We start from the raw sequence: 26,792 nt of genomic DNA, 5'->3' as shown, positions 1-26,792 counted from the left end.
TAGCCAGCGGTCAAGGCCGGGGGCGGGGGAATATCAGCGCCCAAAAATAAATGGTTTGGATAATCTACTCATGTAGGCCCCACAGGACCCAATACCTTTTTGGTCTGTAGGCTGTAGCTGCATGCAGAATATAAAACTCAATAAAAGAGGCTGCCCGTCTTTTTGGGCATGTTTGCCACGCGGACATGGAAGCACCAATAAATCTCAACCCGATCAACGGTCTTGATTGCAAATAAATCTTACCGTCGTGGGACTCGTAAATTGATCATTAGGAGGATTGACCCCAATGTGGAGTGTCCGCCTAGTCGTAGTCGGACACAAAATAAAACAGAAAAGAGAAAAAAATGGAACATGTGAAAGAAGAGAGATACAGAGAGCTCTTCAAACAGACCTTTCTAGGGTTTTAATTTATTCACCTATTTGTTTTTATTATATTTAGTTTTCAGTACTTGGAAGGTCTTCTCTCCCTTTTCTCTGCATAAAAAATCTCCGCCTTTTTTTCATGCCCTAGCTTTTCTTTTCTTTTCTTTTCATTATCTCTCTATCTTTCTGTTCTTTCTCGAATTGGAAGACCTAGGGAGAAATATGTCGTCGGCTACGGTTCGAGTCGAGAAGGCGACGAGCGATCTTTTGATCGGTCCCGATTGGACGATGAATATCGACATCTGTGATTCAATCAATACGGATCACTGGTAAATATATATGCCTTTTATTCCTTGGGGATTCTCGTCATAGGTACAAATTTACGCGATTTTTGTTCCTGTTCTCTCTAGGTTTTTTTTAAGAAATTTTTTTTTAAACGTAGTAGAAATTGGATGCGTAATGATTTGATTGCTTAAACTCTATCCTGAAACGAATCCGTGTGATTATTGGATATTCATGCTTCTTTTTTAAATTTTCATTGTTTGAATTTGCTATTGGATTATGAAGTTTATAGATTTTTTATTGAATGGCATGAAGTTTATTGATATTATGGGGTTGAAATTTAATTCCTCTTTTTTTTAGCAAATAGAACCTTATTTTGTAAATTTTATAGTATGTTTGATGGAAATGGACAGTATCATAGAAGCACGAAGCCAGTGCGGGGGCGGGTGCGGATGTGGGAGCGGGGAAGCATGGGGTCTAGAAGAGTACGGTTGGGAGGGAGTGTTTATGTAATGTTTTCTATATACGTCTTTGAGTAATTTCTAACCATCTTCATATATATATATATATATATATATATATATATATATATATATATATATAGAGAGAGAGAGAGAGAGAGAGAGAGAGAGAGAGAGAGAGAGAGAGAAAACGGTTCCTACAGTTCTCTACACACTAGCTTAAAATACAGTGGGGCCCCACATTGTTTGGGTGATCCAAGCCATCCATTTTAAAGGCCCTCACATAGATAGGGTGTCTACAAAAAATCAAATCCATAGGATCATCCCAACCCTACGATTTGTGGAGGTAAAATGGATGTCTTTAAACCTTCACAAATTAGTCCATTTTTTGCCTCCACAGTTCGAATGGTTAGGATGATCCTATGGATCTGATTTTTTGTGGACACCCTATCTATGTGAGGGCCTTAAAAATGAATGGTTTGGATCACCCAAGTAATGTGGCCCCCACTGTATTTTAAGCTAGTGTGTAGATAACTTATCTACACATATGTGTAGGAACCGTTTTCTCATATATATATATATATATATATCTTTCAAAATTTAAGTACATTGAAAAGTAGTAAGTTTCTAACCATCTTCATTTTCGCGCCCTCTTCCCTCATGCCTTCTGAATATGCCTTTGTGCTTGCTCCAATGAAGTACTTAAAAGAGCTAGAGGAGTTTGATGCGAGGCAGTTGGTGATGGTGAGACTGGCGGAGTAATAGGGGCCGGTTAGGAGTGACATGGGAGCGGTTTCCGTCTCTTCGGGGTCGCGCTCCCTAGAAGCTCCTTCCTAAGGAGCACCGAATCGTGGTTCCGGGGAGGGAGCGACACCCATGAGGGAAGATTCCTCCTTCTAAGGATAGTACAGTACTGGCGTAAACGATAGTTGGCTTTACAGGTGTCTAAATAAATTTTTCGAATAGATAACAGTGATCTTGGTTTTCTAAGTGTTGTTTCCTTGTTTAGATACTGTACAAAATTCTTGATGAATTCTACATTTCTTCGTAGAAGGCAAGACTCAATAGATATTCCTTGTGAAAACTGGTCCCTAGGGTCTTTAGATGCCCTTGTGAAAGTCTGCTTCTTTGTGAAAAACTTTTGATGAAAGTCCTAGCCAATTTTCCAATTTACCAACTGTCGGTCTTCATATGCCATGTGAGTGTCATCAGTCGGATTGAGCAAATTCAGAGGAACTTCCTTTTGAGGGGGGCGGTCGGATGACAAGAAAAAAATCCATCTAGTAAGTTGGGAGGAAGTGACAAAGCCGATTAAAGATGGGGCTTGGAATCAGAAAGATGAAAGTAGTTAATGAAGCTCTCTTAGGGAAGTGGTTGTGGAGATTTGCTGAAGGAATGCATAACCTTTGGGTGAAAGCCATAGAAGGAAAATATGGGGCATCTTCGGGCCATTGGATACCAGTTGACAAGTTTGGGTTCAGAGGAAAAACTATTTGGAGGGATGTGTTGGCTCTTCCGGGTCTTTCAGTGTGAAATCATTCCACTTCAGAATTGTTGATAACTCTGATTCCTCCCGCCTAGCCAGAGTATGGAGCATCCCAACTCCTCCCAGGGTGTGCGCATTTGGACGGTCGGCTCTGCTTGATGTAATTCTCACGGTGGATCATTGACGGAATCGCCAGATGGTAATTGTAGATCACTGCGCTCTATGTTTGGAGGCGGGTGAGACCGTCCCTCATATATTTATCCACTGTAAGCTTGCCAGGTTTGTGTAGAGTCGGATTATTTCGAGGTTTGGGATTTCTTGGGTGTTCCATGCTCATTACCAGATTTGTTGGAGTCTTGGTCTATGACCCCATGGAGAAAAAAAGGAAAAATACTATGTAAAGTGTCATTGCTTGCTATTATTTGGGTGCTCTGGAAGGAGAGAAATGCCCGAGTGTTTAGATGTGAGGTGAAAAGTCCTTATTTCCTTGTTACCAAGGTTATAGCTCTGACTATATTCTGCGTTAGGATCCTCCCTGAGTTTTGATCTGTGTCAGCATATGATTTATGGTAGGAATGGCGTGAGATATGCTATAGCGAGGAGCATCGTCGGACTATCTCTCCATGTTGGGCCCCTCCCTAACCTGGGAAGCTCAAACTAAACTTTGATGGTTCAAGCGTGGAGAATCTAGGCCTTGCAGGAATAGGGGGGTTGTTAAGGGATGAGAGGGGAGTGACTTCTTAGTCGTTTCGGGCCCCATTAGCATTTGTAATTCTAATGAGGTGGAAGTTAGAGCTGTCTTACAAGGGATAAGGCATCTAGAGGCACGATTATTGGATAGAGTGATTGTGGAAGGGGATTCCTTAAATGTGATGAGGTGGTTGAAGGGGAGTCTTCTTCCTCCGTGTCGTTTTGTGCCATGGCTGACCAGATCAAAGAATGAGTGGAGGGCTCATCTATTTAATACACTCATGTTAGAAGGTCGGCTAATTCGGAGGCAGATCGGCTATCTAGACAGGGAGTTCATCACGACTCCATTCATTTCTTTGACTTTCTCTCACTTTGATTTCTGTGATATGTTTCTGTATTTTTTTTTACTTTTCCTTGTGGCTCTTTTGCTTGTTCTCCTCGATCAAGCTGTTGTCGCCTCTAGATTCTCCTTTCTTTCTTAATGAAATTCTTTATCATTTAAAAAAAAAAACTGCTTCCTTTCTTCTGTCCTTTTAACTATAAGAAAGTTAAAATTTTCGTTTGTCGTGCTGATGCTAGAATAGTTACATGTAAGATTAGGCTATATTTTTGATTCGCATGTGCTTTTGTTGTGGCAGCTTATTGATTAAATTGTGCACACAGTTCCAATTCCATTTTGATTTCTTGTTAATTGGATTTGACTATAATTATTTTTGTTTTCCACTCAAAAGATTTTAGGGTTTTTTATTGAACTCTATTGGTCGATTTGGATCAGGTTGGCAAAAGATGTAGTGAAAGCTGTAAAGAAACGTTTACAGAATAAAAATCCAAAGGTTCAACTGCTTGCTTTGACGGTATGTACTGAGACTTTCTCAATTTTCTTCCCAGTTGACATATACAGGCATACCTTTTTTTTTTCTTGAAATGAATACACATGCATACCCTCCTTAATACATTAGTAAATAATTAAACATATGCATGTTTCATGTTTGTTCTTTCTGGTAACCATTCGTAATTTTATTAGAGAAGAGCAAGACGAAATGACATACAAAACAAAAATTTTTCGCCGACTGATGAGAATAGAATTCTAAATAGAACAAGTTTCATTACATCATTCACAATGAGCGGAATGTGATCCCATTTGCCCCCTTATGAATAGGATGAACATATTTGAATACTGCCCGAGTCTTGAATGTTATCCACAAGACAAGTGGCCATGAGTAAGGAGGCCCTCCTGGAAAATATTTTCTGTGCATTCTGCTGTTTATGGTGAAAATATTTTCTTTGTATTCTGCTGTTTATGGTTCAACTATGTGGCTTTGTTGTTTATGGTTCAGCCAATCATAGGAGGCATACAAGTTTGTTGGCAGAGCTTGATGTTGTGAAGAGGCCAATGAAATTATCGATGGTGCCTCAATGATATCTTTAATGCCATCCTTTTTGCTCATGAAAAAAATGTCAATAGAAGTGGAACTGCCACAATTTGATTAGTCTTGAAATTCTCAATAGGATTGAGTTGGTGGTTCTCCTGTTCGGAGGCATGCCCTACAAATTTCCAATATCTGTGAGACCTGATAAGGTAAAGGTTAGATGGATTTCTTATTTTTAAAGATTGGAGGGATCGATTCAATGGGGTTTAGTTAGAGAGAACTCCAAGGCCTTTGTCCAATCATACTTTTATTGTTCCCAACTCCAACGGTATAGTTTGATGATCATGTCCATTATTGTTTGAAAATATGTGGTTGGAGGATGAAGGCTTCAAAGAACCAAGGTCTTAAATTTTGACCGAAATCCTCAGGTTTCGGTCAATCCCGAAACCGAAATTCGGTGAACTCGAAACGTTACAAAATTTCGACCGAAATCCTCAGGTTTCGGTCAATCCCGAAACCGAAATTTCGGGTGCGTTTTCCCTGATATTTCGGTCTGAAATTTAAGGAAAATCTCCAAAAAATCTGGATTGTATTCTTTATTTAAAGTTTTCCTGAAATTTTTTACGAGATAAAATATTATTTTATTTGATTTCGTTAGATTTCGTCCGAAATTTTAGTTTCGGTGAGTAACGAAACTCATTCCAAAACTGAAATTTGAAACCTTGCAAAGCACGAGGTTGATGGTGGAAGGGGATTGAAGTTGAAGGATGGGAGGCTTCAACTTCGTAAGGAAATTAGAGGATCCAGTGATGCGGATTGTAGCCCAAAAGAGGCATATTTGCCCATTAGGACTTGTACGGATTTATTCCCTTGGTATTTAGTTTTTAGGATTTTTATTTACATGGTATTTAGTCTTAGGGCTTTTATTTTCCATGAAATTTTAGTTCCATTGCCTATATATAGGCCTCATATATTAGAGGTTATTAGTTTTTGAAGAATAAAGATTGATTGAGATTTCTCCCCTCAGATTTGTTCTTCTTCCTCCTACTCATTCTCCTCTATTCTTCCTCTTCTCTTCCTCTTCTCTTATATCTTCTTTCTTCTATTTCTCTTCTTTGGCCTACGTCATCTTGGCTTGAGGTCTATGGTCATGTGGGATCCATCAATTCATTTCTGTCATATTGATTGGGGTAAGTGGTCCATATCGGTTCAGTTAGCCATGAACTCTTTCTCCTGGCTGATGTCGATTCTATGTGCCGTGCAATGATTTTGAGAGAGAACTCCTCTGGTAGAGTTGGCTAATGCCAGAGCCTTCTATCAAGGGCCCTGGTGGGTATCTGGAGATTTTAACGTTGTCATATGGCTTGAAGAAAAATTTAGTTCTACCAATATATTTGCTCCAATGGCAAGATTTTTTGGTTTTATCTCGACACATGTCTTGAGCAACCGGGATTTGGCCTTTAGCTCAACGATTAAGCCTTTGTATCTCAACCTTGAGGTCGCAGGTTCGATGCCAACTTACCGACCAAAAAATATGTCTTGGTCAACCTCCCTTTGCTGGGAGGGAGGCTGTTTTCAACCCTGAAAAAGACAGAGCCCCGGGCTCGATGGGTTCTCGTTCTTTTTCCATGAGTTTAGGGAGTCCCTAGCTGGTGATATTATGCAGGTCATGTATGAGTTTTATTATTTCCATGAAACTTGCTTGTCTCTTAATACTTCCTTCATTGCCCTGATTCCAAAGTCCAAAAATGCCCAGGACATTAGGGACTTCCGACCTGTTAGTCTGGTTATGGGAATATAAAAGTTCATCTTCAAAGTCCTCTCCTAGAAAATCAAGAAAGTCATGCCTTATGGTTGCCCTACACCAATCGGATTTTGTCGAAGGTAGATGGATTCTGGACAGTGTCATAACAACTAATGAGGTGACTGAAACTACAGAAGTCAGTGGTCCGGGTGATATGTTGCTAAAATTGGACTTGGAGAAGGCTTGTGTCAAAGTCATTGTCATTGTTATTAAAATTGTATGATTCCCGATTGAAACATTGTTATTAAAATTGTATGATTCCCGATTGAAACGTATGATTCAAATGAAATCGAGGGTTGAACGATTCAAATCGGAAGAATTATTTTCCGTAAAAAAAATTCTATTCAAAATTAAATCGTGCGATTTCTATGATTCTTTTTACGATTCTTTTTTGTTTGCATATTTTTCTATGGTGGGCTCTTTACGATTAGAAATAAATCGTATATAAACCCCCCACCCCAACTTATAACCTAAAAACATGTAAAGAAAACCTAACTCTGTTCTTCTCATCATCCCTTCCTTTTCTCCGTTTTCCTTCTCCTCACTTTTCGTACTTCATACCAATGTCAACAGGCATTTTTTTCCGTTACAGGGTTTTTTCCGTGTTTCAACAACGATTTAGGTAATGTTTGTTATGTATTCTGAGAACTGATTGGACTCACAATCGATTCTCAAAATATAAAACAAATAGGGCAATTTGCTGGTTTCTTCAGCATATCTTTGCCAAGTAATTTATAGTACAATGAATATAGTTTGTGCTTTGGATTACTAATTATGAAATTTTATATTTAATTTAATATTTTGAATGAAAAATAAATAATTACCCATTTTATTCTTGTTTTTAACCTTTTTTATATTTTTATTATTTGCTCATTTTTATATATAAATTTGGAAAAAATCTTACAATTAGATACGATTCGAACCCTACGATTTGATTCCGATTTTCAGAACCTTGGTCATTGGTGCCTTACACTAGACGTCTTATGAAGGGGACTCACTTTCTCGTTTTCTTTTCGCCTTGATTGTGGAAACCATCAGTTAAATCATTTCAAAATCTCATGAGATTGGCCTTCTCATCGGTCTCAAAGCTTCGTTGGGCAGAGTTGTGGTCTCCCACTTCCTATATGTAGATGACATGTTCATCATGGCAAACTTTTCAGTTTGTCGAATGACCAACCTCAGTGTTTTTTTAACCACAATTGAGGAAACTTCTAGATTAATTATTATTTTTTGAATGATCATGAATTTTTTTGCAGAAAAAAGGACCGAGATGGCCAATACACGGGAGAGAAAAAAAACAAAAAAATACAAAGAAGCAAATAAATAAAGATAGTCAAGGCGGGAGGGAGGCAAACAACTCCAATGATTCCTTATGGGCCCCTTCACGGGCAAGACCATCAGCCACAACATTTGTGGATCGGCACATGCTGGAACATGCTGTAAGGCAATAGAATAAGCACCCATCCAATCTTTCATTTAATCAAAGAACCGATCAAACCTCCATGAATGAATGGACGATCCCTTAAGCCAATGGATGACATTCAGGGAGGCCCCTTCCACCACATACTCTAGCCATGGTTTTAAATTTCGGTCGAAATATTTCGTTTCGGCAGAAAATGAAACAAAATGCACATAATTTCGGAAAAGTACAAAATTTCGGCCGAAACGCTTCGTTTCGGCTGAAATGTTTCGTTTCAGCAGAAAATGAAACAACATGCACATAATTTCGGAAAAGTACAAAATTTCGGCCGAAACGTTTTGGAAATTTCGGTGAAACGTTTCGGTGAAGTACAAAATTTCACCCGAAATTTCGGTGAAACGTTTCGGAAATTTCACTGAAATTTTGGTGAAATTTTTACAAGATTTCGTCCGAAATTTCGTACCGAAACCGAAACTGATGATCGAAACCGAAACCGATATTTAAAACCTTGACTCTAGCCGGTCCCGAGCATGGTTTTAAATTTCGGCCAAAATCCGAAATTTCGGCCGAAATGTTTCGGTTTCGGTTTGGACCGAAACCGAAATTACATTGAATCGGATTTTTACATGATTTCCCCGAAATCCGAAATTTCTTTTTTCACCCTTATTTACAAAATTTCTGCCGAAATGTAAAAGATTTCCACTGAAATGTAAAGATTTCCACCGAAATTTCCACTGAAATGGCCGAAATTTCCACCGAAATTTTGTACTTTTCAGTGGAAATTTTAAGGAAACCGAAATTCTTGTCAAATTTTTACATGATTTCGGCCGAAATTCGGTTTTCATTGTGGCCGAAACCGACATTGAAAACCTTGGTCCCGAGTCACTAACTTCATACCTTGGTGCACAACTCTCAGCTCCGCTTCAGCAGCGTCCGCCACGCCAATGGGACCCGTGAAGGCTAAAATCACTTACCCACGCTCGTTCCTTAGGACACTTCCAACCCCAGCTGCACCAGGATTCCCAAGTTCGGAGCCATCAAAATTTTCAAGAATCCTGGCTCTGGATGGACCCACTCTTGCACTATTTTTTGCCTATTCTGCAGACTGAAGCATACATCTCTCCACCCTTCCCATAACTCAAAGGCTAAAACAAATTTGAAGCAAGGGAGAGACTTGACCCAAGAGATCGTCAGGGCTATCACTTTGTAGAAGACACACCCTTGAAAACCCGGACATTTCTTTCTTTCCACAGTACCCATTTGGTAGCTAAGAAAGACAAATTCCACAAAAGCTTACCTTTCTTCTTTCCTTCAGAGCTGTAAGGAATATCTGGTGTAAATTTGTTAGTAGGTTTGGTATAGCTTGGGTGTTCTCAGAAAAGCTCCTTGACCTTCTTAATTGTTAATTTACCATCCTTTCCAAAAGCTTAAGCTGTTGGAGAAAGGTTTTATTTATCTTTTATACTTTAACACTCCCCCGCACGGCCCACTTGGCAAACACGTGGCACATGTGGTCCCACTTTGGGCCGACCGTCGCATGTGGATTTTTTTGCTATCCGAGAGGTTTGAACTCGAGACATTTGGCTCTGGTAGCATGTTAATTTACCAACTTCTCCAAAAGCTTAAGTTGTTGGAGAAAGGTGTTATTTATCTTTTATATTTTAACATTAATTATTAAGAGGAATCAATCATTTCTCTGTATTAATCTCGATTAGAAATCTTTATTGCCAATAAATTAAGATTTCCCTCAAATCCTCTTTCAAAGAGTTATATGAGTTTTCCTCTTAAAGATAGTAATAGTTTCTCTTTTAATCGGGATTAAGTGGTGGAAAGGCTCCAATCCAGGTTGGAATCCTGGCAAGGGAGGTACCTATTGTTTCTTGGTCGGATCACGTTTCTTAAGGTTACCCTTGCTATTCTTCTAATCTACTTCCATTCTATGTACCGTATTCCCCTTCCCCTTACGAACGACTAAAGAAAGAAACTTTATTACTTATTTATTTTAATTTTCATTTTTGCAGTATTTTTACGAATTCTTGAAAGTCCATGTTTGGGAGAAAATTAGGTTGTTTGAAGCTTCAAGAATTTCTATTTTGAATTGAGGAGATTTATATTGTAGTAGGATAGTTGAATTAGGACTGGTTTATTTACCCCTTTAAGTCTTACTATGCGCTTTCCAATCCTCTTCCCTCCATATTCTGGGCTTCCTTAGGGCCCCTCCATTTGTGGGGTGGCTTAAATGATTGTTGATGACATTATAAACTTTTTAATCTTGGTTGTGCTACGATTAGGAAGACAAATGTTTGTTTTGTGGTTTTTTGGAGAGAGAGAGAGAGAGAGAGAGAGAGAGAGAGAGAGAGAGAGAGAGAGAGAGAGAGAGAGAGAGAGAGAGAGAGAGAGAGGGTGTCTCTGATCCTAATTTGCAGATTATCCTTCCAATGTAGGGCCCTTATGTACATTGTGATGTAGCGGAAGACTGAAGTTCGTGGTGCATCATGGAATTGACTAGATTTGGTTTCTCATAATAACGCTTCAAAATTTTGGATTGAAAGTGATTCCCTTAACATATTCGATCTCTTAGGGGGAGTCCTCTCTGGAGATTTACTTTAATCTATTGAGGGATGTTGAATGCTCCTTCTCCCATATTGATAGATATGTCACCTCTTCTCTTATATTGAAGGATCTTGAGAAAAAAAGATTGAGTGGAAACCAGTCTTTTGATTCATTAGATTATTAAAAAGTTGCCATCTTGGGGTAGATTGAGCCACTTGAAAAAGAAGAGGCGGCAATGAACCATGCAAGGAGGGGCCGCATTCAAGCCTACTGTAGAAACTAATCCTTTGATGCATTAGCTAGAATTTTTTACATCAAACTTACTAAATTTCTAAAGAAAATTTGAAAACTAACCCAAATTTCCTCTAATTCTAAAATATTCCTTTATATCTTGAGCCATTTCTATTCTTAAACACGCCTCAACTTTTCTTCTTCAACTTCAACCTCCTTAGTTCAAAATAGATCTTTATAAGCTTCAAGCAACCACATTTCTCCCCAAACGTAGAAATTCTAAAACCCAACAAAAATATTCCAAAAGTTCAAATAAAATTACCAAAATCCATACAAAAATTCATTCTTAAAAGGTCATCCTTCTTTCTCCAATTTTTAATGTAAAAGGAACCTATGGATTTGTTTTTTGTTTATTTTTTGAAAAGTAGCGGAATATATTAAAAAAAGAAGCAGACCGAGATGGTCAAATACAAAGACGAGAGACATCCATATAGCCGATTACATAAAATGAAAAGGGGACAAAGAAAATTATAAACAATTCAAGGGGGCAGCTCATCAAAGAGGGCAAGAACATCATTAGAGACCCCTTCCCGCGCAAGCCTATCAGCGATGCCATTTGCCGATCTATGGATTTGTGTTGCGTAAATTCTCTCCTGGTTGGAGAAAATTTGCCCTAGTTGGAGAAAATTTGACCCTCAGCGGATTGATAACATTACAAGATTTTTCTTAAGTTTTGAATGAGGATATTGGGGAGAACCCTTCCATTGAATGAGGTATTGAAGTAGATCTCCATCCACATACTTCAAAAATTCTTGTTCAAAGTACTTTCTAAAAGAGAATAACTTCTTCTTGATTGAATTTTACACGACCACTTTCTACAATGAGTTTAGCAGCCTCTCATCTCCTATGAGTAATCCATTAAAGGCGTTTGCCTCTTCTCAAAGGGCTCTTTTGCTTCCAGCCTTCAAAAAATGTGTAGGGGCAATGACATCCTTCATTTTTGTCCTTGGCAATTTCAGAGGCTAATAATGTGATAGTGGATTCCTTTGGAAAATAAGGTATGTATGGAAGTGGTTTTGTGGTGTAGATCTAATCAGAACGAAAATACAATGGCAATGAGTAGATTGAATTGTTTGGTGAATTTCACTAGACAACTAATCCTAGACGCAAGTACTAAGATGAACGAGTGAAGGGCAATGCTCAGACCGACTGATGAGTATTTCACATCCGATAGGATTCGTGATAGACTCTAAGGTACTGAGCCTAAATTCACTCAGGAAAATTGGAGATGTCAAACGAACCAGCAGGGGCTTAACTTGGATCTGAATTTTGGACTGGCATCTCCAGGGAACTATTAGATCAGATCTTTATTGTTCTCGAGCTGCTATTGTAGTTAAAGGAGGAGTTCTGGAGGCAATCATCCAAGTATTCTTGTATATAGACCTGGTTAACAACCTATGGCAGCAATAAAATATGGAATATAAAGAAACTGGTTCGACTGGTTGTCAATGACTTGCAGATCCACTTGCAAATGGGAATTCTAGACAGACAATTGGAGATGGAGAACATAACTGAACTTAGGGGGAAATTCCTGACGGCATTTTAGGTAGAACCAGCAAATCATGGACAGTCACATGGCCATGGATATAAATTTTATTTGTTTAGTATATCACGATTGAATCTATGTCAGTGAACCCTTGGCCTGTGGAAATAGGACAGATCTTCACACAATTCGTTACAATTGTGTAAGTCTATGAAGGAAGTATGTTCAGGAGGACAACTTAGCATAATCCAGATGGAAACTGAGTCAATATCAGAGGAGCTTTCTTCCGAACTACAGCATATGGCAGCATGTTCATTTGATGATCCTTGCTGTAAAAATGTTTGAATCTTGCAATTAAATCCCTGATCTGATTTATATGATCAGGTCTAGTGTTTGACTTCACAGGATCTTTCATCTAGCTCAACTGGATACAAATCTAATGAAATTCTTGCAACAAAGACAGCTATCCTCCGTTGGAATTGCATATTTCATCAATGCAAAGAGCTTAGGGCGTTCACTTACAGATCCGTTGGAAATCAAATAAATTCTCTACTTCATACCTGTTAGAAGGGTATGTTGGACTTTATATGTGCAACCCTATTTTATGTGTGTGTGTGTGTGTGTGTGTGTGTGTGTTCGTCATTCTACATGGGAGCTCCCTAAGGAGACTCTCCCTTGCTTCCTCACATCTCCTTCTTGCTCTTCCCTTTCTCTCGAACATGGCACCAGAGCAAAGGTCTTAGATTAAAAAATCCTTGATATTAAAAACCCACATATAGTGGCCAACCTATAAGAGGGGCAACATGGGCCACATGTAGGCCAACCCTAAAAAAAGAGGCCACACGTGAGTGTGACTGCTAAAGTATAAGTCACGCCACATGATGATCTAAACCGTCCAAGTGATGGCCACAACATAAAAGGGTTGCCCTCCAAAACATCATTCTCATGGGCTGATCTTAACCGCTCGTTTGAATGTCATAATATAAATCAATTGTACTCCTCCATAGGGTGATCCAAAATGTCCACTTGGTGGGCCACACTGTTAATTGATCGAATCGCCATCTTAGAGTTTCATCTCTTGGAACTAAATTTTCCATAAGGAAAATTCCTTGAAAAACGATGGAAAGTTCTTCCCTTTTTGGTCTTCTTAGCTCCATTTTACGTGGAATTCATGAGTAACCCTGAAACACCAAAAGACACACAAAATACCTTAGTAGCACCGCTTTAATTATGAAAAATGCATGATTCCTACCACTATAATTCACACATAAATGTGTTCATCAGATTCCCCCATACTTAGGCTTTGCGTGTCCTCAAGCAAATAAGAAGAAAATAAAGAAAAATAGAAATAAAATAAAATCATAACTCACTTTCGTAGGAATCACGATTGCACTTAGCACGTGCAACAAGCCTTTGAACCCCTAGGTTACCCTAGTGGACGAGTTGTGTCTCGTGAGTGTTTGCAGTGAATATACACACAAACTTCCAAAAATAAACTTTTCTTTCCAAATCTCACTACAAAATAAAGCTAAATCCTTTTTCTTTGATAAATTACTCAAAATAGAAGACCAAGAATACCCCCATACTTAAACTTTGCATCCTATCCCAAGTTGGAAAAATTAGAAAAATATTTTAATCAAGGAATCCTCTTTTGAATTTGTCCTACTTTGCTCCCTTAAAATTGCCTCTAATGTAATCCAACAGCTCTAGTATCTGGAGTAATTGGTTTTTCGACAATACCATTGCATCTTCACCACATTACAACAGAAATACTGGGATGCCGTTGCTAAATCTGAAATGTTATTGGACAGTCATAGTTTTTTTATGTAACTGTATTCTTCTTTCGCTTCAATAAATTATTTTCTTCCTAAAGAAAAATTATTAAATCGACCAAAATCTTGAACTTCTTTTTGCATATTGCAACGGCTAGAACAATTGATGGTGCCAGCAACTCCCAAGATTATGTTGTCATATGGTCCCTTTTACTTATGCTCTTGGCTTCTTTATTGTTCGTCAATTTTGGGTGACTTATGGGCCACGTAGTTCAATTTTTTTGGAGAAAGAAAACAAGGATTACAACAGGGACTACTAAATTGGACTACAGTTGAAGCAAATGCCCAACAAAGTTAGCTCTTTGTACACTGCATGAACCCCAATCCACACATCAATATGACATCAAAGAAGGTTAGTGGGACCCCTTTTGGTCCACATACCTAATTCCCACTAACAGAGAACTATTTTTAAACCTCGTAGTAAAAGTATTCTTTAGACAAAACTATTTTCTTTTACATCACATAAAATAGGAAGCCTATTCAAGGATGCCCTCCACCATGGATCTGCATAGTAAACATTGCCAACTCTTGATCTTGAATAGAGAGGGGACTCAACCTTGAAATTAGTCTTTTAAATGATAGGGACATTGTAAGTAATGTTATCAAATTATATAAATTAAGTGAGTCTACATTCCCAGTTTGATTGTATCGGTTCGTGGTTTGGTGGTGCAACAAAATACTGGTGGTATTTGTTTTTTAAACTAGTATTGTATTAAAAGAAAAGGCCAACGTCAATGCAATATAACATATATACATTGGATGCCAAATGCAAAAAACAAAACTAGATCAATGAGGCACGCTACAGAAAAAAACAATGGAGCCGATATGTCACTCCCAGAATAAACAAAACCTAGAAAAAATATATACCAATAGAAGGTATCCCATGCTGTATTTTTAAAGCATTACAAGATACCCCAAAGTTTGCTAGTTTATCAGCTATGCCATTTCCTTCCCTATGTATATGAGAAAAAGGTATATTCATGCATGCAATTAATGATATCTATCATTTTATGAAATGATGACGAAAATTCCATGGCAGGAGATTCAAGTTCTTGAGCCACCTAATGACATTAAAAGCATAATTTTCGATCCAAAGTTTCTTAATATTGTGTAACACCACAATCTTCAAACCAGTTCATATTGCCAAGACCTCTACATCAATAACATGACTCTTCCCATATGTACCTGCAAAAGCAAGAATGAAATTACCTCTAGAGTCCGCAAGAGTGCCCCCAACATTGCCAAGACCTCTACATCAATAACATGACTCTTCCCATATGTACCTGCAAAAGCAAGAATGATATTACCTCTAGAGTCCGCAAGAGTGCCCCCAACATTGGCTCGCCTGACTTGATATTGTGCGGTTGAGATACCATACTGCTTGTGCTTGAGCCACCAACGGAGCAGGGTGCTCCATGTGTCATGGAGCCAGGATGGGGGCACAAAGTCATTAGTCATGGAGAGCTAGTCATCCATAATCTCTTGTTGGTTGATACCTTGTAAATCTTTAGCTTTGATGTATGCTCTGAAACGTCATTGATAAATGAGTTGATTAATGGATCTTCCAAATGCATTGGAACCTCTTGTTCCCAATCTGTCTGCACCACCATTCCCAAAAGACAATGATGGAAGCGAAGGGATTGGGATCAGGGTTGATACGAAATAGGCCAGGGAAGAAGGCTCAGATGCACACAGATCATGTGCATTTGGATGAAGATATGGGTCGGGGTTTTGCTAAGAGTGACACAACAAGGTCAGTCCCTATCAACACTGATATGTCTCTTAAGCAGCTGATTTCGTTGAGAATTTTTCTATGCATAGCACAACAGAGGAAGGCAATTGACTTGGGGGATGCAAAAGATATCCAAATATTTGGGAATGAACAAGAGGAGATGGATGGACAATCGAGTAGTAGGATTTTATAGGATTTTACTGAGTAGTAACCCATCTGATCAGTTTGTCCATACAGATCCAGATCGGGAAGTAGGAGGAGTTCAAGTGGTCATCCAGGGCAAGATACTCTCTGAAACAGCGGGGGACTCCTCTCAAAAAAGGGGTAATGGAAAGTGACTTGCCCTTTTTTTTTTTGAAAAACTACCCTTTCATGACTGAATTGTGTGGTCATACTTCATAGAATCTTTGCAAACCAAATCAGAACCCCTACCTTTTCAACCCATGCTACGATTTCTAGCAATCTTCTCAACTTCTGTAAACTATTATTGTATCTGCTACAACAAAACTTGTTAAAGTATAAAAGATAAATAACGCCTTTTTCCAACAGCTTAAGCTTTTGGAGAAGTTGGTAAGTTAACAAAACCAAAAGAGTTTGTTCTCATACTGCCTAAGATACAAAATTTAATCCTTCCAAAAATCTATACACCCCTCCTCAGAGGGCTGTGCTACCCTTGATTCTGAAGCTCCAGTTGCTTCGAAATTCACTTCGGAATCAGCTTCTGTTTTTGGTTTCTCTGATTCCAATCTCCTCCATGTCCAAGGTTTAAAATTTCGGTTTCAGTCACTGCGGAAATGGAAACGGTTTGGTTTCAGTTGAAAAATTTGGTGGAAATCCTGTAAAATCACTGTACGTATGGAAAGATATGAAAATGATATAATTTTAAGATGAAACTTCATGAAGTACTAGAATAAACACAAATACAAACTTTGAAACCATCACATAATCAAGACAACCATTCATACTAGTTTAAAAAGACCGAACACCTAGTGACATGTATTTTCTCACATGTGATAATTTAGCACATACCACATTTCACATGAATACATAGTACATATACCACATTTCCCATATAATCGCCATCATCTCATATATTTTACTACCCAACTCAGCTGGACTGTCAGGAGAGAATCCACTCGAGATCAAAGCTGTATCTTAAAATAGGTCATCAACTCTCTTAGTTTTAGTGCTCTTTGGGGCATTCTTTCATGCAGCATTGAGGTCGTTAATGACGGGATGATCTGGATTGATCTCTAATGTTCTTCCTCTCATGAACTCCATGCTTGACGTGTCCCCAAAGGTTGGTGTTTTCGTGAGCCTTTCCATGTCAGCAGACCCTCCAAACTTTCCAGAAACAAGCACACAAGGTGATGAATTGAGACTCTTCAAAACTTGCACTTTAGCGACCTTATCATCTAGCTGTTGCTTTACTCAGTCACATAAAGGATTGTTACTCTTGCACGTCTTCTCTTTCTTTTACCTCATCTTCACCACCTAACCCTAATTCTTCTATGCTGACTTGCTGATATCAACAAATTTCTTCTCTTTGCATGTCTGTAGGTTCTTAATAGCAATCTCATCCATGGGCTCTACTAGATATGTAACCTCAATATCGTTTTGTAGCAGCTTCTCCAAGAATGGGGCAGTTCTTGCACTTTTCAAGCTGTCTGTCGCCGAGTAATAGATAGCCTTTTGGTTCTTGCCCATGTTTTTGATATAGTCACCTATGCTTATCAGCTCTTTCTCACTTTTGGAACAGTTGAATCGCAACAGAGGAGTGATGTGCTTGTGATATTGCCGAGTCCTCAATGCATCCCAATTTGGGAAGCTTACTAATGTTCTCCCAGAATTTTTTGTAATCCCCTATGTTTTTACTCCCAGATATGTCCCAAATCAAGTCAAATGTTTTCCTCACAAGCCTCTTTTGCATTATCCTTGAAATTCGGCCTTTTTGAAGGATTTATTGAGAAACATTACGTGGAAGGTCATTTGAATTGACCACACGCTTTATAGAGTTCAAGTACCAGGGAAACAACCCACCATCTAAATCATATGAAATGAACACACATGATGTACAAACGTATATTCTTTGTCTTGTGGTTTACCATGTCCACATTGTTAAGAGGTTCCATTCTATGATTATGATTATGTACGTTGGTTAGTTCCATTAATCTTTTTTTTTTTTTTGAATGATTCCATTAATCTTTTGTTATATTTAAAAAACTTAGCATTTTTACGCTTATGAGTTTTATCTAGTTTCTCAGGTGATCTGGGTTGCGGATTTCCTCCAAAATTCCGGGTCGTTACAGGTGGTATCAGAGCTAGGTTTACGAAAAACCTAGTACGTTGTATGGGTATATCATCGGAAGGGTAGATAGGATATATAGCTCTAAGGGGTATATTGGTGATATACCTGATATTTATTAGTTATATGAGTATAAGGTCTTATTACTCATTTATACGTCTTAAATTTTAATTAAGTAGATCCTCGAGAAATCGATTTTAGCAATTTATGATTATGAAGTGGGTGTGCGCAAGTGGGTCCAAGAACAACTTGAATTTCTTCTTGTAGAACATACTATATTCAGCTTTCTCAATCTCATTAGGGTCTTACGTCCAGATAGGTTTGGTTTCATTTGCTAACTCCCAGTCCCAATATTTGGTTTCATTTCCCAATATTTCCCAGTTGTCATATTTTTCTACTTTTTACACCTCTGTTTTGCCCTTTTCACCCTCTTTTGGCTCGTCCTCATCTTTTGCCTCAACAATCCTTGATTCTTCTTGCCACGTGTAGATAGGGAAGGAGACGAACCACGAATAATTATTAACCAATCCTTGAATCATCGTTGGCTCTGCATATTCGTACTTATCGTCTGTCCATAGATAGAGGGTAATTTGTGTTCCACGATATAATATGTTTCCATGATCAGTTTCTTCCCATATCACATAAGAGCTCCTATCAACTACTGGTTACCAGACATCTGCATATCTGACCGTAGAATTTTTTGTTGACACAAACACTCTGTCCGGAACAAGTTGAGTAGAATTCAACTCCAAACTGTCCAATCAAACCATTGTCTACACCAAGATCTTTGTTTTCCTCAAGTGCCTTCAAGAATTTTGAGGTTCCACTCTGAGGAATGGTTCTAAAACTGTCAATGAGCTCTTTCCTGGTCTTCCCAATGCCAATATCTCTTGTGGTAATGGTCTTGTTGTTTGTATTATGAGTCTTGATGTGTATCTCCAATTCACTAGCATCTCCCTGAAGAAAAGGCTCAATCACACTTAAACATCTTAACTATCCAGTTTGTCCCTTGCATCAGTCACTAGGTCTCGAAGAAATACTTCCTTGTGGCTATACAAACTGAACAATTAAGTCCAATAGACGGCTAACCTCCCCTTGGTACTTGAAGTTCTCTATTCGGAGGTTACCGGGGATTATTTTTCCGCAACTGTTGCCTCGCCTTAAACCACAGTTTGATTCTGCCTCCTCTCGAGCTTCCATTTCAAACCAGAAGCAGAGAATCCAATTCTGCCAATGAAGGATTGGGGCAGAAAGGAAGTTCTAAATCTCAGTACTCTGTTGCTATTTATTGAAGAAGAAAAGAGGATAGATGCTATGGAAGCAGAGGCTAGGAGCTCTCCTGCCTAAAATAGGTGCCATTAATACTCAACTCAACTCAACAAAGCCTTTGTCCCAAGCTAGTTGGGGTTGACCATTAATAAAAATTACAAAATAACTTGAGGGAAAGCCTAGAAAATGCGAGTGACTCCATTCTTCTTAGCTTGAGACAGAGGCCCTATGTTTAAGAACATAGCAAAATAGTTTATGAAATCAATAGCAAAGCTGGAGTCCCCGGTTCCTTCTTTGAAGGAAAAACAATCCTTTAAAAAGTTTACTTATAAAATTAAATAACTGCCTTTATTTCTAAATTTATATAACGGCTTCAAAATTTACTCATGGAAGTAAATGGGGGCTCGTATAGGCACACAACGACAAACTGGCATGGTGCAAAATGTGTCAACTTATGGGTGTCAGTCAATGTCTCGACTAAATTTATAAATTATATGGCACTACAATAACACATATCAATTTAATTTATCAAAAGAGACTCATTGACCGTATTCATGGAATTTATCGATACTAATTAATATAACAATTTAAATGAAAGTAATATAATGTTACATATCTTGAAAGTAACTTAGCTTGAATAGGAGTGGGCCAATTTAGGACAATGCAATTACGTCACAATGGTTTCACATGTGGGAGCCACAACTTCCCTTTAAACTAGGGTGCTAGATCGGCTTTGTTCTCAAGTGGCAACAACTCCAACTTTGATGTTTAAAGTAATTTGTATGTATATCATTATCACATTTGAGGGTATTATTGGAATTTAAAAAATCACTCACCCGTGGATGTTTTTAAGTAATTTAACTTCACAATAAAAGGAACAGACAAATAAATTGTATTTGGGGTTGTTTCTTTAATTTCAAACTTATGAACATGATGAATGTCTGATAATTGGCTCAATAATTCTCAACTCAACAAAGCCTTTGTCCCAAACTAGTTGGGGTTGGCTCAATAATGATGCAACAATTTGCATGAACACAACGAAAATTGATAGAAATCAAAATAAAACAGTTGAAGGAGATAAATAGTTTTAGATACTAGAATGACTTCGGAAGCATGGAAAATTTATCTTGGAATATTTTTTCCATTGAAAATGAATTTAGACCATTTGGCTATTCGTTTTCCATGGAAAACATATTAGCTCAATAGCCATAGACAAAAATTGTCCCTGTTTTCTAGGAAGATTACAATCCTACGAGATCGTGGAATATTAAGGATTTTTTTTTCCATTATCCTTTTTTTTTGCTTAGACCAAACAGCCCCTAAGATGAATTAGGCATTTTAATTTCATAGAAATTCTAGCAAAGATGCTATCAAACCCAGCAAATAAGGACTGTTTGTTATAAAAATTAGGTTATGTATAAGCGCTTGAATTGTCCCAAATCCTGAAACTAAGTTTAGTTTTAGATATAAAATTCCCTAAGGACCGAACCTAATTTGCAAGCTTATCTTGGAAATCCCAGATACGGACATTTACAAATAAACCCAAACCCAACTTCTGAAATTCCTGGATATTCAAAGCTTGCTTAAAGAAAATTATAGAATGACTAAAACCCATGACTTTCTACGGGCAGCTAACAGCACATGCGTTGCTCACTATACCAGATTCTGCAGAATTTCTAACAAATTAAAATTTAGAAGCTAATTGTGGCAATGCCTTTTTGTAAATTCAGCTTCCCAATCACTAGAGATGAGTAATCAACAACACCAGGTCTGCTTTATTAGTGGGCCCTAAAAGTTTATCCCTGCAATTAGATATTAATAAGCCTGGGTATCAAACTAGGTTTATGTAGATGCAGAAATTCATGTTATTTTATACTGATATGCGATTTGGCTCATTTGTTTGTTTTTTAATAAGGCCTGCTGTAATCCATTTGCAGAATTATTATATACTACATGAGAATTATGGATTACTATTTGTTATCCAAGTTTTTACAGCTTTTCTCTATAATTACTGGTGTGCTTTGCAGCTGTTGGAGACGATGATTAAAAACTGCGGTGATTATGTGCATCTTCAAGTTGTTGAGCGGAATATTCTTCAGGAGATGATAAAAATTGTTAGGAAAAAGGTAATTTTCTGGATATGTTTTAATTGTCTCCATGAATGATGAGAACACAGGCAAAGTTATAATGGACCATTATTTTCCACTTATTGCATAGTCTCTTCATTTTGCTTCATTGCACGTGATGCTTTAATTCATATAATGTATTATAGTGATGAACTTGTTACTTTTCCATGATTAATGTTTTTACGACTGTAAAAAACATCATAGGTATCAAGTATTCACATCCTTCTAATATGAATGAGGAAGTGTTGATAACAAGAAGCCTATATGTGTCACGTTGAGCATCTGCCTAAATGTTATTACAGCAGTTGCTATGGATCTTCAAGCTATAAGATTTCACTCTCATAATTAATAGGATATTACTACATACGTTGGATGGTTGGATGTATTACAATTCATTATTTACATGTTACATGTGTTGTATGGAGTTACTTTTTCATTAAGGGTACGTAGTCATTTTTATGTCATTGATACAAGTCACTTGTTTATTTACTACATAATGATTGAAATCTCTCATTCACCTCACAAATACCACTTCTCTATCCTCTTCTCTTAGCTCATCTTAGCGGTCCAAGGCTAGTAGTATTTTTCTTTTGGTCGGTTAAGATTCTTCACATGGCACTAGAGCTAACGCATCAAGCATATATTGACACGTTGGATCTAACAACAGAGAACAGAATGATTTTTGGTGATAGAAGAAGCTACCTTCTCTGTCTTCTAATCAATATATATCAAACATACATATTACATGATTGCATAAATGCCCCTTAATATGTTTCGTAATGACAACAAAAAATAAGATGGCTAAACTACACTTACATTATATTGTAAACCGTCTATTAATGCTTCCATTCAAATTGATGCTCTGGTTCTGGCTCGAAAAGCGTCAATTTGAAGAAAATCATGTTGAGTCATTGTCATGGTGTTTGTAGAAAATCTTCCAGCTGATACAGATGGTACATAAGGAAGAATGAGAACATGTTCAGTTAGGTATTGATGAATGCATTATTAATCTGCTCTGATGTGTTTAGTGCATTCATGAAATGTTTTTTTTTTTTGAATGGCGTGCATTCGTGAAATGTTGGATGTGTGATGATTTGAATAGCACTTTTCGACTGTTCATTTCTCCATCGTTATTAATGGGGGTCTTGTAAGGCATTTTGGTATATCCAGAGATCTTAGACAAGAAGATCCTCTATCGTTGTTCCTATTCACTTTGGTGTCAGATCCCATAAGTTTTATATTTTCTAAAGCCTCGGTGATTGGATCTATAATGGGTCTTCTGGTGGCCTGCTGATTTTTCATCTTCAATGTGTACTTCATACATTGTGTTTTCTAGGCTTCCCTTCACCAAGCGACGAGAATCATTGTGTTGATTTTCCTTATTGAGGAAACCCCTGATTTAAGAATTAATAAAAGCAAATCATTTGTATGTGGTATGAATATGGACTATCACGAGAGTTCATCTTCTATGGTTATTCCTTTCTCACAAAACTGAATATTGCCTAGTTGTGTGACTCTGTGAGGGTTCATCTTATGAAAGCATGCATACCATTAAAAAATCAAATATAAATGCATACGTAATTACATTTCATGGCATAGGCATAAATCCTTGCACTTCGCATGTGCTCTCTGACAGATGTGTGGCCTCTTTTTATTTTTACCGTTATTGACTTTCATTTTTCTTAACTGGCCTTTTCTTACTTTCCTTTTTATGGAGATAACATGATTTTTGCTGGATTTTTCAGACTGATATGCATGTGAGGGATAAAATTTTGGTATTGCTAGACTCTTGGCAAGAAGCATTTGGTGGCCCCGGAGGAAAATATCCTCAGTACTACTGGGCATATGATGAATTGCGGGTAACCATATATTACTGAGGAACTCTTTGATTTATTTCATTGTATTTTTCTCAACCAATAAAACCTTTACATTTGAAATATTAAGTTGTTCTTCCTTGATCATAAATTGTCATGATAACTCTTTTCTTGATTCTATGATCATAATATTGTATGAAAACATAATGTTGGTTAACTTGGTAAGATGCACGAGCTACAGGCGGTAACAACTAGCACCATAGCGGCCCCTTGGTAATTCACAGTTTCTTTCCTTATTTTATTTCGACTCGACTACCACAATGTCTGATGTGAATTGTGATTTAGTGTACGGTTTAGGAGCAGTTTATTAATCGACCTGATTATTTACATTTTATAGCATTTATTTTAGATTTAATTATATCATTTCATCCTAGACGTGGGGGATGTCCACATCACCCTATGGCCCATCTTATTCCTTTTCCCCATGGCCCACTACCCACCACAGTCACTTTTTCCTCCGTGGCCCACCACCACTTAAACCCAAGCCCAAATCCTCTTATACCTTATTGGCCACTACCATGGCCCATCACTTATAACCTGAATGCTTAGTTATTTCCCCATTGGCCAACCTCTCTTATGTCCTATTACCGTTGAGTTATGGCCTACTACTTAAACCGTCTCCCTTCCCTCTTCCTAAAAAAACTCGTCAAACCCCTTTAAGACCTAGTTTGTGAAATTGACAAGAAGAGCCTCCCTCCCCCTTGCATCAAGGTACACCCCTCTCTCCCTTTCCTCCTTTCTTCTCTTCTTCCAATCCTCTCTCCCTTCTTCCCGGTTCTTCTCCCCCACCTTTCTTTCTTCCCCCTCCTATCCTACGGCTTGGAACCTGCAGCTGCCAACCCTTGGTCATTATTTCTTCACTTTGAGCCCCTCTCATTTTTGTGCTGCTGCTGCTGTAGCCCCTAACTTCCTTCTTTTCTTTCATTTTTCTATTGTCGTTGCAGCCCTTCTCCTATTTTTTGCTGCTATCACAACTACCCTCTCATCTACGCTCGCATCCCCTTTCTTCTCTCTATTTCTCTTTTCTTTCTTCACCTTTCTTTCCTATCTCAGCTTACGTCTGTAAGCCTTATACAACCATTCTCTTTCTCTTCTCTTTCTCATATTTCCTCTTGTTCTCTTCTGATATCTTCTTGACTGAGGTGAGTCCCTTCTTCGAACCTCTCTCTCTCTTGTGCACGCACGAACTTCCTTTGTAGCTGGACGACCATAGCACAAAGCCCATCATGCCTTCCCATCCATCCCAAGTACTGTTCCCATTCTACTCATGTTCAGCAGCCTGCCCACATAACCTCTATCCCCATGAACCTTTCCCACCTCTCTGTTACATTTACTTACCCAAACTTTTCCCAGATCTTACTATTTTCACCTTCCCGTACATTGAGAACATGCATGGTACCGGGCATATTATCCACCCTATCCACCCTTAGACATTGTTTGAGCTATAGGCTGTTTTGTTTCATAGAACTGATTTTTACAATACATTACTTGAGATATTTTTACTTCCATTAGCTCTCTGTTTTGATTATAGATTTGATGTATGAAATCTGCATGGGGTGAGTTACAATTTGATGAATGAATTTCCATAATTATGATTTCTTACGAAGCTCTATCTATAATTGAATCTTAACTGATGTTTAATTTGATTTTGGGAATCCATGTTGCTGTTTTGTTGAATTAGGACCCTCTTATTGCTCCTAAATTCCCAGAAGTTCAGTTACGAACCCTAGGTTTGCACTAGTGGCCCCTTGGCTATTCACCATTTCTTTCCTAATTTTATTCGACTCGGCAACCTATGACACCCAATTACATGTAGAGGTCGAATGTATTGTGTTCGATACGATGTGATACTAATAGTCGTATCAGATACATCATGGATACTTCTATCGGTCAAAATAACCGTCAACTTTCAAATAGATTTCACTCTAATTAAAGTGATTTCTTTTATTTTAAATGTTATAGTTGTTGGACATAAAAGGGTATTAGTTTATTTTATAAAATGGGTTTAAGTGAAGGGTAGTTTAATAATTTAATCTTATTATGTAGACGATCCATGGAAGCCGACCCCAACTAGTTTGGGACTATGAAGCACGGGTGCTTCAAAATGGCCCACGTACCCGTATCGGGTGCGTACCCGACACGGGTGCGCTCGGGTGCGTCCCGGGTGCGTGTCGGGTGCGCACCCGATTCAAAAACCCTTTTTTTAAAATTTTGACGGTCGGGTGCGTGTCGGGTGCGCTTGGGGTGCGCACCCCGACGCACCCGACACGTTTTTAAGTGTTTTAAAACAAAAAACAAAAAAAAAAAGAGGAGGGCTGCCAATAACATTTTTTTTTGGGGGGGGTTTAAATTATAAAAGCCCTTTTCCCATTTTGGTGAATGGTGATGTTATTGTTATTTGATTGCTTTCCTATTTTTTTTTAAAAAATTTAATAAAAAATATTATTATATTCAACGCACCCGAACGCACCCGCACCCAAGTTTTTTGGAAAATCACGTACCCACGTACCCGTGTCGTGTCGCACCCGCACCCCGCACCCGCACCCGTGCTTCATAGGTTTGGGACAAAGGCTTTGTTGAGTTGAGTTATGTAGACGATCCATGGAAGCTAGGCTATTGAGTTTTATTTTGTTTAAGAAAAGATGATAGATTACTACTTTTGCTTCAATCCGTTTAAGTGAAGGGTAGTTCAGTAAGTTAATCTCATCATGGAGACGAGGGGTTTAATTGGGGAGAAGATCCATGGAAGCTAGGCTTTTAAGTTTTATTTTCTTTAAGAGAAGATAATAGGTTACTACTTTTGCTTCAACCTCCGAGACATGGACTTAGGTGGAGCTCCTACTAGATTTCAACCATTTTTTCCTTCAAGTGATTTTCTCTCGTCACCCTATTGTTGGGTTGCCTCTTTCTATTTTTTGTTTGGATTATTATCGCTTAATGTCATATTCTTCCCTGGATCTTTACTTTGAGTAATTTTAGAATTGTTTCCATGATATGGAAGTCCTAAATTATTTTTAATGATATTAGATTATTTAAAATGAAATTGTTTGGATTAGTTCCAACACTCATCATGTACTGATTTAGTATGTGAAACCCTTCTCGGGACTGCATCAATGATGCATTGATGGTGACTTCAATGTCATTTGCTTTGTGTGTGAGAAGAATGAGGGTGACCTCTAATATGGTGGACTTTTTCCAACTTCGTCAACTGGCACTTGTTCGTGTACCTTCCTTTTAAAGGTTCTCATTTCATTTAGTTCAACCACCAGCCTTAGCCTTATCCCATTCTATGTCGATTGAACAAGTTTTTGGTTGGTGCTGAGTGGTCATCTTAGTACCCTTGTGATGCAAATATTAGGCCTAAATAAGTGGCATATTTGTCAATTAGTATTTTATTAGGGGTATTTTAGTAATTTGGTTATTTAGAGTTCTTATTTTAGTAGGCTTCTTT

General features: G+C 38.0%; 1 protein-coding gene and 2 pseudogenes across 1 annotated transcript in view; 1 reads left to right on the top strand and 2 right to left on the bottom strand.

The window, feature by feature from the left end:
• Window positions 1-308: 308 nt before the first annotated feature.
• The window catches only part of LOC143880362 (TOM1-like protein 6), a 51,589-nt gene continuing 25,105 nt past the window's right edge, over window positions 309-26,792 (top strand). Inside the window, exons 1-4 of the mRNA XM_077383278.1 lie at window positions 309-692; window positions 4,058-4,136; window positions 21,369-21,467; window positions 23,213-23,326. Of these exons, the coding sequence (XP_077239393.1) occupies window positions 586-692; window positions 4,058-4,136; window positions 21,369-21,467; window positions 23,213-23,326 (399 nt within the window). The 5' untranslated portion in view covers window positions 309-585. The remainder of the gene's footprint in view (window positions 693-4,057; window positions 4,137-21,368; window positions 21,468-23,212; window positions 23,327-26,792) is intronic.
• Window positions 16,803-18,130, bottom strand: LOC143878094 (heat shock protein 90-5, chloroplastic pseudogene; annotated as a pseudogene).
• Window positions 18,240-19,775, bottom strand: LOC143878092 (heat shock protein 90-5, chloroplastic pseudogene; annotated as a pseudogene).

The sequence above is a fragment of the Tasmannia lanceolata genome, unplaced genomic scaffold (genome assembly GCF_043159265.1).
Source record: "Tasmannia lanceolata isolate RefF3 unplaced genomic scaffold, GAP_Taslan_0.1 ptg000006l, whole genome shotgun sequence".
Classification (NCBI taxonomy): Eukaryota; Viridiplantae; Streptophyta; class Magnoliopsida; order Canellales; family Winteraceae; genus Tasmannia; species Tasmannia lanceolata.
The sequence above is the reverse complement of the archived record's forward strand: the minus strand, read 5'-3'. Positions and strand labels throughout refer to the sequence as shown.